This window comes from Octopus sinensis, linkage group LG2 (assembly GCF_006345805.1).
Source record: "Octopus sinensis linkage group LG2, ASM634580v1, whole genome shotgun sequence".
Lineage (NCBI taxonomy): Eukaryota > Metazoa > Mollusca > Cephalopoda > Octopoda > Octopodidae > Octopus > Octopus sinensis.
In genome coordinates this window covers 178,312,958-178,327,777 of record NC_042998.1, presented here as the reverse complement: position 1 = coordinate 178,327,777, position 14,820 = coordinate 178,312,958, and the positions used below count along the sequence as shown (strand labels likewise).

At 39.4% G+C, this 14,820-nt stretch overlaps 1 protein-coding gene across 3 annotated transcripts in view; it reads right to left on the bottom strand.

The window, feature by feature from the left end:
• Nucleotides 1-14,820, bottom strand: part of LOC115223035 — a 51,825-nt gene that overhangs the window by 5,182 nt on the left and 31,823 nt on the right. For all 3 annotated transcript variants that reach the window (XM_036500478.1, XM_036500479.1, XM_029793468.2), the window contains one exon: nt 14,537-14,618. In XM_036500478.1, coding sequence (XP_036356371.1) covers nt 14,537-14,618 — 82 coding nt within the window. The remainder of the gene's footprint in view (nt 1-14,536; nt 14,619-14,820) is intronic.

The window sequence follows — 14,820 nt, the reverse complement described above, 5'->3', positions numbered from 1 at the left end:
ATAAAAATACATACATACATGCACACATACATACATACATGCATACACACATACATACATAGTACATACATACATACATGCATGCATACATACATACATACATGCACACATACATACATGCATACATACATACATACATACATACATACATACATACATACATACATAGTGGCTGCCCCCTCGTTATCGAGTATGGCCATTGTACGAAGCTTAATCAATGTTGTTATCGTGCAATGACTGTGCAAGAAGATTTTTTTTTAAATGGAGAAAGGCTGTGCACTGAGTCAATCCCACTCACTAAGCAACAGCAGCCATAATCCGAAAAGAAGAACAAGTCAACATCATCGGTAACCACTGAGCCGCAGGTTTTATATCGGAGTTATCCCAGTTGCCTGAGTTACCTTCTCCTAGAAGGATGCCCTAACAAAGGCTAGAAGTCCTTCACTCCCAATGGTTTAACCGCGCGATCTGGTATTCAGTCCGATTATTTCTATGTCCCCGCGCATGATCCAGCCTTAAGACATTTATTGGATGGCCGTTGACTCTCAAGAGTTCCTTCGCTCTTTGACGGGTTTTGTTTTTCATCCCGCAGGGTGTCCAATAAATACCCTCCTCACCAAGCAAGCTTGGTGGGGTTGCCGGTTTAGTCGCAGACGACCCGACCATGCAACAGGTTGTACTGGGTTACATGTTACCAGTAGCACTCAAAAGTGACCTGACACAGCATACATACATACATACATATATACATACATATATACATACATGCACACATACATAAATACATACATACATGCATACATACATACATACATACATACATACATACATACATACATACATACATATATATAAGTGATGTTGATAAGCCACAAAAATGGCGAAGCATCGATGTCCAGTGCTCCTGAATGGGATTTGGAGTGAATTGTCTCGCCTGTTCATGACCTTCAGGTGTTTTAAAATCTGGCGCTTTAATGGCGTCTTGTCCACTGCGCCAAAGGCAGCCGATTGATAACACTACGGTGCCAAATTTTGTTCATTGAGTGTATGTGTTCGATAATTTTTGCAATTCCAGCGCAGCTTCTAATTAATATTTGTGTGTGTGTATACAATTGCACTTGAACTCAGACCCGCATGACTTAAAGTTTCGTGAACGCGTAGGAGTGCTACTTTCTTTCGTTTGTTCACTGGTGTGTGTGTGTGTGTGTGTGTACGAGAAAGAGAGAGAGAGAGAGGGAGAGAGAGAGAGCGAGAAAGGGAGAGAGAGAGAGAGAAAGAGAAAGAGAGAGAAATATATACATCGGTACAAACGCGTACACACAGTCTCAGCGACAGTCACATGGAACAATACTTAGCGATTCGATAAAAATGCATTTTGAAAATAAGTACTAGGCAGAAATATGCACTTGGGTAGATACTATCAATTAAAGCGTTCAGTGTCATGTCCCGGTATAACTGCAGTCGAGTGAGTGAAACCAGGAGAATAATAAAAACATTACACATAATAATAGCTTCAAATTTTGACACAAAGGCAGCAGTTTTACGGGGAGGGTTTTAGTCGATTGTATTGAGCTCCACCACCTATTGTATCGTTCCCGAAAGCATGGCGGGTTTTGAGAGCAGAGAGTAAAGAGCCAGAATAAATGCTAATACTGTTAAGCATTTTGTCCGATCGGCTACTGATTATGCCTGCTCGCCACCTTAATCTATATATATATAAAACTGAAGTTAATCCAAACAAGAAAGCACAAAAAAACACAACAACGCGAGGACGTGGAACAAATATAGTATTATTGGACGCTCAGGAAAGAAGGAGGGTTTAATGTTTCGAGCGGAACTCTTCGTCGGAAACATAGGAGAAGGAAAGATCCAGAGAAGGGAAGACAGAGGAAAAAAAAATCGCCAACGGTACACACGTGGTCAGATTTATAAAACTGAAGTTATCTGTGTGTGGCAGGTTTGGTAGCCTTCAACTAACACTATATCTTCCGAGACCCTGCGGCGCAAGTTGACCAAAATTGAGAGTATGATATAAGAAGGATTGCTCTTCATTCCGTAGAAGATAAATTCAAATCGGACCATGTTAAGACCAAAAATTATTTACATCAAAAAGGTGCTTTTTTTTCTATGAAAATCCCTATTTTTTACGATTTTTTGACAGCTATGTCGCCATTTTTCGGGTGTATTTCAACCATAAAAATGTTCACTTAAAGAGAATAAAAAGCTACATAGCTACATAATGCAAAATTTTTACTTTTCAAAAATTCCAATTCTAAAGGGTCGAAACAAACCCGAGCAACGCCGGGCGATACTGCTAGTAATAGATAAACACCAATAAAAAGATTTTTATTATTGACCAAGTTTTATTAAAACAGAGTGTTGGCTGTATAGTACATCTACAGGAATTGAGTTATATCTACGTACACTTCTAAACAAATATACGTACGTAAGCAAACATAAACGTTATCACATATATTATTGGTTTCAAATTTTAGCACAAGGCCAGCAATTTCAAGGGTGAGGTTTAGTTGATCATGTCGACCCCAGTGGTCTCTTTTTACTTGTTTCAGTCATTTGACAGCGGCCATGCTGGAGCACCGCCTTTAGTCGAGCACATCGGCCCCGGGACATATTCTTTGTAAGCCTAGTACTTATTCTATCGGTCTCTTTTGCCGAACCGCTAAGTGACGGGGACTTAAACACACCAGCATCGGTTGTCAAGCAATGCTAGGGGGACAAACACAGACACACAAACACAGACACACACACACACACACACACACATATATATATATATATATATATATATATATATACATATATACGACAGGCTTCTTTCAGTTTCCGTCTACCAAATCCACTCACAAGGCTTTGGTCGGTCCGAGGCTATAGCAGAAGACACTTGCCCAAGATGCCACGCAGTGGGACTGAACCCGGAACCATGTGGTTGGTTAGCAAGCTACTTACCACACAGCCACTCCTGCGCCTGGTATTTATTTTATCGAATCCGAAAGGATGAAAAGCAAAGTCGATTGTGGCGAAATTTGAACTCAGAACGTAAAGAATGGTTACGGGTTTAGCGGCATTTTGTCCGACGCGGAAACGATTCTGTCAGATCGCCATATTAATTATAAACGTCAATATGGATAAGATTCCTATTATTGACAAACTCTAATTAAAAGAAAGTGTTGGCAGTAGTACATCTACAGGAATAAAGTCGAGTTGTACCCGCGTACGCTTCTGAACAAATACGCGTAAGCAAACATGAACGTAGTTATATATAATATTGATAAATATTTTTGCCTTTTTATACCGTTGTATTTGCATGCACACACACACACACACACACCACACACACAGACACACACACACACACACACACACACACACACAACACACACACACACACACACACACATTTATCATTACTATTTGATTCGCATGAAATTAAATTTAGTGGCTGTGTGGTAAATATATTTTCATATTTGTATAATGATTAATATTGTTGTCAGTTTAGAGAAATGGTAAGAAGTTCATTGCCTCGTGTTGTTAAAGATCAATGTTATAGAGAAGCAGAGGGCGCTTTCTGTCTTTTCCTATCTTTATCATTCTCGTATCGTTATCATTCAATTCATTAATGTCTTGTCCAGCCCGCAAAGCTACTTTACTCTATGTACTGTCTTCATGACAAATTTGATGAAATAAAGTGGCTTGCTTACTAACCACATGGTTCCGGGTTCAGTTCCACTGTGTGGCACCTTGGGCAAGTATCTTCAACTATAGCCTCGGGCCGACTAAAGCCTAGTGAGTGGATTTGGTAGACGGAAACTGAAAGAAGCCTGTCGTATATGTGTATATGTATATATATATATGCGTGAGTGTTTGTGTGTCTGTGTTTGTCCCCCTAGCATTGCTTGACAACCGATGCTGGCGTGTTTACGTCCCTGTAACTTAGCGATTCGGCCTAAGAGACCGACAGAATAAGTACTAGGCTTACGAAGAATAAGTTCTGTGGTCGATTTGCTCGACTAAAGGCGGTGCTCCAGTATGGCCGCAGTCAAATGAGTGAAACAAGTAAAAGAGTAAATTAGATCAATAGTTAAACACACACGCAATGTAGTACACACGCACGTACATTGTAGTGATACAGAACCGAGGCTGAATTCTGTTTTCCTCCAAGACAAACTCTTTTTAAATGTATTTAGCTGAACGTATAACACTTGATGATTTAACTGGAGTACGCATAATATTTGTAACTAACTCGAAAGACAGCAGAAATTGTTTTTAACTGCAACCATTTACTGAATAATTCACTGGTTCCCATACATTAAATTAGCAAATAAATATTAGCGATGGAGCAGTATATTAATACGAAAAGGCAATCTTTATATCCTACTAAACGTAGATGTATTATTAGAGCGCTGAATACTGCGTCATTAGCTTTGAGAGGGCGTCTCATACATACGTACGATACCAAAAGCACAGAAGACTTCTGTACTAAGATGAAATTCGTCGGGTACGGGCGCCGGAACTGTCGAGTCATGTGATTTTTAGCGTTTAATAAGTAAAAATCCTTGATTATTTTTTCTGTATTTAATTGTATCATGTTTGGGTAGGAACTACCTGGTTTGCTTACCGAGACGGCATGCCCCAGTTGGTATAATTTAATTTTTTTTTGTTTGTTTTAACCATTGGACTGCAACCATACTGAGACACCGCATTGAAGGTTTTGGTTGAACAAGTCGATCCTAGCTCGTTTTTTGTTTTGAAGTCTGGTACTTATTCTACTGGTCTTTTGTGCCGAACAGCTAAGTTACAGGAACGTAAACAAACCAACATCAATTGTGAAGCAATGGTGGCGGGGACAAATACAAAGACACATACACACATACACGACAGGCTTCTATAAGTTACCGTCTATCAAATTATCTCACAAGGCATTGGTCGGTCCTGGGCTATAGTAGAAGACGTTTGTTCAAGTTTCTACGCAGTAGATCTGAACTCGAAACCGCATGGTTGCAAAGCAACGAGCTTAACAATATAGGCGTACCTACCCATATCTACAATTGTTGATATTTTTAAAACTAAGTTTATCTAATTACTAGCAGACATATCCTGCGTTGCTTGGGATTCAAATGGCATAGTTTGTATATATGGTATTGCTAAGTTGAAACATGTGATACAGGGAAAGTAGCATTGACGACAAAGCATTTGTGGAGTAAATGAAGGGCTGATTCGACTAAGTGACATGTCATGCATCTGTTTGAAAGATTCCAGGCGTTAACCATGTCATGGAAAAGTGGGTGGAAGTATGTGATTTTTGAACGCAGCAAAAAGCTCTCAGTGGATATACTCTCCTTTGCGGCTGTCGGCGCTGCCGCTACCACACTGAACTATCAGCAGATATAGGAACTACATCTATGTGATAAATTAAGCCCGTGGGCGCGCTCAGCAGTACCACATTGGAGAAATCTACATGAAAGAAATGACGTGGTGTGTGTGTGGTGGATTGGCAAGGAAGCACTTGAAAACAATACTGTCATGCGATATTTCGGTTTGGAATCAATAGTGTTGGCTCAACCGTGCACCACTTCGCGTAAACAGCGTGCGACCATTGTGGGGACAACCCAGCTCCCAAACGAAAACAATTCTGAATGCAACGTCGAGGTACGCAAAGTCACATTAAGGACACGGTCCCTAACAAACACGGTTGGGTCACGTGACGTTGGGTTGCTGACATGGTTGGAAATCAATAGTCATGGCTCAACCGTGCACTCACTCGCGTAAACAGCGTGTGACCATTGTGAGGACAACTCATCTCCCAAACGAAAACAATTTTGCAAGTAGCGTCCGGGCACATTAAGGACATGGTCTCTAACTAACGTGGTTGGGTCTTAGACATTATAAATTAGTAGATTAATATACATCCGATATTTTGGTTTGTAATCAAAAGCTGAGGAATTTGATACTGAAGGTAAAAGAAAATATTTGAATAGTTGCTCAGCATTGAATTTATCTTTCATAATAAGCATAGTGCGTTCCAAACGGTTTTTATTCCAACAAATTGCTACATATGGTACTACGGGAACAGCCTATTATTGCTACATATGGCACTACGGGAACAGGCTATTATTGCTACCACTTAGACAACGCAGTCTGAAGCCTACATTTGCTCATCCATTTAATACAACCTGCTTATATAATTTTAGTAGCTGTTTTTACCAGTTTGAACGAAAGTAATGCATAGGCCATGTAGGAAGTCGTACGTACCTCAGGAAATGGGGTTTTCTGCCCCCAGGGGTCCCATTACTCATTATGTGAAAAATTTTAAAAGTCTAAAACCACCTCTGGAACTTAAGTAATATATATTCCCAGTTTGGATAAAATCAGTTGCGAACTTCAGAAGTTCTGCGGGCTTACACACACACACACACACATATATATATATATATATACAAGGTGTCCCAGAAAGATTTACCCATTGATATTTCTTAATTATTCAAAACAAACACACACGTTTGGCACACACGTTAGACACACACGTTCTAATGTAAATTATCAATTCATTGGAGTAATTACATTTCAAAATTATCCGTTTTTGCTTTGATCTTAGCATGCAAACGAGTAGTCACTGAGTTGCACAAGCGCTGTACCACCCCTGCATCCAACTTGACTCATTAAACTAGAAGAGCTTCAGGTCTGACACATTTGAAATGGAACCTGCAGAAGCAATGCTCTCTAAGATGGGCCAGATAACAAAGTCTGTGGGATTGATGTTTGGACTTAAGGGAGGTCATATTGCCCCCAAAACGACTGAAATACGCTTTGCACCATCTCTGTGTCAAATTGGATATGTGGGCCGGAGCTCCATCTTGAGTGAAGATGTAACGGTCACCAAAGGTTTCTGTGACCCAGGTAACAATTTCTCATCCAACATTTCCACATAAACTTCGCTGTTGACCTTGACGATAAAGATCAAGGGAGACTCTGACCCATCAAATGCAACTGCGGCTTGCACCACGAGTGAAGCTGATGGCGTAAACGACTCCTGCTACCTTCGAGCAAGTCTCCTGCATTACGTGCATAAAGCCTGTCCTTCTGCCTGTTAGTAACTGCCTCAACGGGGAAGATCTTGTCGGACCAGATCAACGCTTTGTTAGTGGCGCGTTTCATCTTACCTAACATGTCGAGCCGTTGCTTCTTGGAAGCTGCTGAAATCAACTACCAGAATTGTTTCTTGTATTCAGTTGGCTTTAAATCCTCTTTAAAAATCCTTTTGTAGTTTTTCCTGCACTCAAGCGGAGATTTCGGCTCATTCATTTCTTCACAGTTTCAACTGTTTGTTTGGTACAAACTGATCGTTTCCTACCAGCAATTCGCTTTCTAGAGATAGTAACGGACTCCATATAACGTTTCCAGGTATTGAACACTATTTTACGGCACGCCTTCAACTGCTTTATGTTCTTTTTGCTCATGCCAATTGTTTTCAAAGCGACAATCTGGTCACTTTTTGCTTTCGACACCCTGTTTGTTAACAAATCTGTTATAGTCGAACGAAACAATGGACACATGAACAAAAGACATATGCAAATCTTTATGTAAAATATAGATATTACCTGAACTGATATTCTTTAGGAAGAGTTTTAAACATGCATGCATTGTTCTGTTGAAACAAGTCTCATCATATTGGCACAATACTCTCCATTGATGGTGTGGCCCTTTTGAAGACAACAAACACACGCCTTTTGCGTCCACACAAAACTGAGGACATTAACTTCCCTGCAGATGAAACGACCTTGGCTTTTTTTGGAGCAGGTGATGAAAGTGTGTTTCCACTTTGTCTCTGACTCAAAGTGATGAGCCCAACATTCATCCTGGCTTAGGAAATGTTCAAGGAAATTAGCTGGATCTGCTTGAAACAATGTTAGATTATCCCATGATGTGGTCAACCTGGTGCGCTTTTGATCAGGTATCAGAAGACGTGGCACACACCTTCGTAAAGCCAAGTTCATTGTACAAAATATTCTCCAATCTCTTACGGGTTATGCTAACAACATTAGCTATTTGAATCGCCTGTCATTCATCAGCATATGGTGAATACGGTCAATGTTTTCCTTGATGGTGACAGTTGCAGGATGTCCAAACCTTGAGTCTTCTTCAAAATTTTCCCTTCACTTCCTAAATTCAGCCACCAACTTTTGTACTGTTCGTAAAACTAGAGCGTAATTGTCTAATGTTGCAACCATATCAGCATGAATGTTATGGGGGTGGGAGATAAACTCTTTCTGCAGGTTCTTGATAACACTACGATGCCAAATTTTGCTCATTTTCAGGAGAAGTCACTTCTATATGCTTTTGAGTCTACTTTGAACAGTCACATGTCAGTTTAACTGGAAAGAAATAATGTAAGGAGAGTTGGAATTAAGGCATAACTACAGATTTCTGCTTCCACCAACTTTGGATGATCATAATTCAGAAAAATGGATATTTTTTTAATGAAATTTTCTACGAATATGTGTTATATCATGTAGATTCCGAATATACAAAATTTTTTTGGGAAAGTATTTTAGGAGGTGGTGGGGGTGGGGAATTTTGGAAAATTCACCGGAGTCCACTTCAATTCGTCTCTCTTTCAAGAAAATGGATATTTTTAAATGAAATTCTCTACGAATATACCTTGGGCTATTTAGATTCCGAGGACATAGGAGTTTTGGGAAAAACAATTGGGAATTATATTTGAGAACTGTTCCCCACTCGGGATTATTTCGGAACCAGTCGTCCATATTTGTTTCATTTTCTCCGTTTTGTGCGTTTGTGCATCCGTAGATTTCTACCAAAACACACACACGCACACACACACACACACACATGCACATGCACATGTAATTAAAAAAAGTTCAAACGGGGAGTTATTCCATTCAGTATTATGTTTATTATAGAGATTATGTAACAAATTATTCCTTACACTTCTATATTTAACTGTGCGTGTATATTCTTTAGTTTTGCTTCTGGTGTCTTCTGCCTTTCTATTAGAAACGTTTACCTGGGAATTTTCTTAAAGTGAAAAAAAAAATCGTATGCAACAGATAAGTCGTCTTAATAACATATTTCTGTGTACCAGAACTTTAGCTGTTATTTTTAGCATAACGGGTTTTCTGGCGAGGGCTTCATTTGCCTTCATTGCCTGTTTGCTGCTTCAGTAAAAATCTACGAATGCAGAAACGCACAAAACGGAGAAAATGAAACAAATATGGACGACTTGTTCCGAAACACCCCCGAGTGGGGAATATTTCTCAAAAATAACTCCTTATTGTTTTCCCCCAATTTCCTATGTCTTCAGAATTTACATAGTCCGAGGTATATGTACTCTTTACTCTTTTTACTCTTTTACTTGTTTGTCAAATTGTGGATTTGTATAAAGGACACGCACACACACATACTCTTTTTTTTTTACTCTTTTACTTGTTTCAGTCATTTGACTGCGGCCATGCTGGAGCACCGCCTTTAGTCGAGCAAATCGACCCCGGAACTTATTCTTTGAAAGCCCAGTACTTATTCTATCGGTCTCTTTTGCCGAACCGACAAGTGACGGGGACGTAAACACACCAGCATCAGTTGTCAAGCAATGCTAAGGGGACAAACACGGACACACAAACACACACACACATACATATATATATATATATATATATATACATATATACGACAGGCTTCTTTCAGTTTCTGTCTACCAAATCCACTCACAAGGCATTGGTCGGTCCGGGGCTATAGCAGAAGACACTTGCCCAAGATGTCACACAGCGGGACTGAACCCGGAACCATGTGGTTGGTTAGCAAGCTACTTACCACACAGCCACTCCTGCGCCTATTTGTAGAGGATTTCATAAAAAAAATATCCGTTTCCTTGAAAATTAAGACGAATTGAAGTGAACTCCGGTGAATTTTCCAAAATGCCCCGCCCCACCCACTCCTAAAACACTTTCCCCCCAAAAAATTTTGTATATTCGGAATCTACATGATATAACTCATATTCGTAGAAAATTTCATAAAAAAATATCCATTTTTCTGAAAGTTATGATCATCCATCATCGTGGGATGGGGGCAGAAATCTGTAGTTATGCCGAAATTAATGCATGCAAGATTTCACATTTCTAGTGTCACTCCTTCATAGTCAGTCTATGAATTTTTCAGCCCAGCCTCGTAGAAGCTCTTTCGAGGAGCTAACAGCATTATAAGTTTGGATTGGAAGCACTCCGTCGGTTCCGACGACGAGGGTTCCGGTTGATCCGAATCAACGGAACAGCCTGCTCGTGAAATTAACGTGTAAGTGGCTGAGCACTCCACAGACACGTGTACCCTTAACGTAGTTCTCGGGGATATTCAGCGTGACACAGAGAGTGACAAGCCGGCCCTTTGAAATACAGGTACAACAGAAACAGGAAGAAAGAGTGAGAGAAATTTGTGGTGAAAGAGTACAGCAGGGTTCACCACCATCCCCTGCCGGAGCCTCGTAGAGCTTTAGGTGCTTTCGCTCAATAAACACTCACAACGCCCGGTCTGGGAATCGAAACCGCGATCCTACGACCGCGAGTCCGCTGCCCTAACCACTGGGCCATTGCGCCTCCACAGCATTATAAGTACCAGTTATGAAGCTACCCTCATACCATCTGTAATAATCTTATCGTCGCACAAACATATAAATTTGTGACTTTTGCTAAATGAATTTTACCAACGATGTTCACCACCACCACTGTCCTTGGATTTTGGTTGCTGTTTAAGCCGTCGCACCAATAACGTTTACTTACGTATATATGGGACTATACTGACAAATGTAGTCCACCCCATTGTCTCGTCATATCACCAGGTTAATTTTTTGTTAACAATGAGGAAAGTAGCTGTAGCAAATGAAACTTACGTAACGCAGCTCATGCTGCTGTAACGTAACTATGTATGAGAGATTAAAAAGTAGTTGTTTAACTTAAGATCAGCCTTGGATAAAGCTGAAATACCTATGATCAAAATCCATTCCAACCATGATTAGTGGTAGATTCGAGGTAGATTTGATTGCTGTTTCTTGCATATCGAGCGTCTACATAGAGGCACTCCCATTGCCTCTTTTGATTAGATGCTGTAGGTTCTCTTACAAGCGACAGTGTCAGAGTAATAACAATGAAAAACGATTGATAACAAAACACTGCATGAAATCACACACACCAAAAAGCTCGGCAATAAACATTGACGTGCTAATTTAATCTCTAAATTTGGTTTGACTACATGAATTTTGAAGGAGAATAGGTTCACTAGATTAACTTCGATAATAGACTGTGATTTATTCTCTTCATCTCTGTGTAATGAAAAGTAGAGTCGACCGGTCCTGCTATGAATTTAGCTATCTGCTAAATCGCTCCTATCATCCAACGACGTTAGCGCGCCGGGCGAAATGCTTAGCGGTATTTCGTCTGTCGTTACGTTGTGAGTTCAAATTCCGCCGAGGTCGACTTTGCCGTTCATCCTTTCGGGGTCGATAAATTAAGTACCAGTTACGCACTGGGGTCGATGTAATCGACTTAATACCTATGTCTGTCCTTGTTTGTCCGCTCTGTGTTTAGCCCCTTGTGGGTAATAAAGAAATAGGTATTTCGTCTGTCGTTACGTTGTGAGTTCAAATTCCGCCGAGGTCGACTTTGCCGTTCATCCTTTCGGGGTCGATAAATTAAGTACCAGTTACGCACTGGGGTCGATGTAATCGACTTAATACCTATGTCTGTCCTTGTTTGTCCACTCTATGTTTAGCCCCTTGTGGGTAATAAAGAAATAGGTATTGAACAGTTGTAGTTCTTTAGGCACAGGCCTGCTCTGATTAAATAGACTAATGATCAAAAGCATTTTAGGCCTGACCATTAGCCTTCTTTTTTCAGACAGAGTAAAACTATGATTACAAAATCCAGTGTGTGTTTTTGTTTTTAAAACGGTACGTTATTCTGGAATGTAATAAATGGTGAGCTGTATAATAATTAAATACACGAAGCTAATGGCAACGTGGTATATACTCAGAAAACGTTGTCTGGTGACAGATGCTCAGAAAGGTGTAGCTGTATGGGAGAAGATACTGTAGCTTCTGATAACAGAGGCTCATTGCCTGTTATATTATGTGGTAACACAAGCGGGACATGCGGGCCCGCGAGAAGCTGCTAATAAGCCTAGGCCAGTTGTGAAATGTAGGTCCTATTTTCACTCATAGCATGTGAAGACTATGTATGTAATGTAGGCTCCATTTCAAACTACTCATCAAATATTACACGATTTATGCATGAGTCATCTGAATATCTCATCTTTTACTCGTTTCAGTCACTGGACTGCGGTCATACTTGGCACCACCTTGGAGAGTTTTAGTGGAAAAAATCGTCCTAAGAACTTATTTTTCACTGACACAATTTGCCGCTTTCTTTTGACGACTTGCTAAGTTAAGGGGATGTAAACAAGCCAACACCGGTTGCGAATCAGTATGGGATACAAACAGTCACAAAGATATACACTGTGTGTGTGTGTATCTACATTATAATAGAGAAAGCTGCTTATTAATTAGGTATGTAACAGTTACTAAAAGAAAAGCAATTATTAAAAGCTTCACAGTCTATTTAATAAACAATACTCGTTGCAGGCGAAATTTTCCGTTTTCATTTGCAACAGTCTCTCAATCTCTCTCACCTCTGTTTTCATAAATGATAATTTATCAATTTCAATGTTTTCATTTCAAGTTTTAATTCGCTATTTACAAAACCCATAGTTTATTCTATATACGTAATTCAAAAAAATTATTTATTGAATGAATGAATGCTATTAGACAAAATAGCTGTATAACTTTGAGGCTTATGATGATATCAGTTTCCAGAGTTTATTAAATGAATATTTTTGATAAAATGAAAATTTCTTAATATACCGGTATAATTGAAAAATAAAAAAAGTGATTTTGTTGGTATAGCTGTTTGAAACGCCATAATAACTATGTGATCGCTGCTAATTCTAGCACGCCAAACGTAGTTAGGTTACCTTGAAGGTTGTTTAAATTAGAGATGTATTACAAGTACAATAAATTACTGAAAGAAATATTTACTAAGTAATTAAGATTTTTCATAAACTGAAGTTTTCAGGAAAGTTTACTTTCTGAACTTCCTTTTATTTTTGAATATTTCAAGTTCACAAATTTTAATATTCGGATATATACTATCTTTTTTTCATTTCACGTCTATTTCATAATTGTTTGCAATGTTCTCTCTCTCACACACACTGTCGCTCTAATATAAACACACACTGTGTCTGTAATATAAACACACACACACACACACACACACACACACACACACACACACACACACACACACACACACAGACACACACACACACTCTCTCTCTCTCTCTCTCTCTCTCTCTCAAGGTATAATTTCGTTATTACACAAATATCACATTAGAATTTTGCAATTCAATATTGGGCGTCCTCCCCCAAAAAATATGCGACTGAAAATATCAATGTGAAAATATTATCTAGTGTATGTATGTATGTATGTATGTATGTATGTATGTATGTATGTATGTATGTATGTATGTATGTATGTATGTATGTATGTATATATCTATGTACATATATCTATGTACATATACATATATATTTGTGCGTGTGTAAGATTATGAGTTTATTTTTATTCCCCATACTTCTTGACAACTGGTGTCGGTTTGTGTCGTTCGTCAAAAGAGATCGGTAAATTAAATATCAAACTAAAAGATAACTCTCTCTCTTTTTACTTGTTTCAGTCATTTGACTGCGGCCATGCTGGAGCACCGCCTTTAGTCGAGCAAATCGACCCCGGGACTTATTCTTTGTAAGCCCAGCACTTATTCTATCGGTCTCTTTTGCCGAACCGCTAAGTGACGGGAACATAAACACACCAGCAACGGTTGTCAAGCAATGCTAGGGGGACAAACACAGACACACACACACACGCATATATATACATATATACGACGGGCTTCTTTCCGTTTCCATCTACCAAATCCACTCACAAGGCATTGGTCGCCCCGGGTCTATAGCAGAAGACACTTGCCCAAGATGCCACGCAGTGGGACTGAACCCGGAACCATGTGGTTGGTTAGCAAGCTACTTTCCACACAGCCACTCCTGCGCCTATAAGTATATATATATATATACTACGGGCCTCCTTATAGTTTCCATCTACCAAATTCATTCGCAAAAGATGCCGCGCAATGGGACTGAACCCGAAACTACGTAGTTGCAAAGCGAGCTTCTTAACTACACAGCCACGCCTTTACATGTAGGTACTGTGTACATGATGTAATTACTAGGAAGAGACCAATAAAGTGTTTTTTCCGTTTAGTTTTAACCGGCAGCAGAAGGAAGGTTGCCTAAAAACCGAATTGATGTGTGGTGGGTCTTCTGCACAGGTTTGGTTATGTAAACTCCCGAACTTGGAAGATGTGACAAATTAGGTCAGAGGAGAAGAATAATGAAATTATTACTTACAGTAAATCTTCTAGGGAGTTTTGCCGAATATATTTCTTTATATGGTGAAAATTGCATCCCGTAAGACCGATCACCTCGTTTCCTGGAAGTACAGAAATGAGAGCAGGTAATAACAGAAATTGAAAGAGAAGAGATATTATTATGAATGATACATCAAATATTATTAGCATGCATATGTATGTATATCGAATACAAAATGCATTACAGTATTTAGTTATGCCCCTTTACGTTCTGAGTTCGAATCCTGATAATGTCGACTTTATTTTTCATTGTCTAGGAGTTGT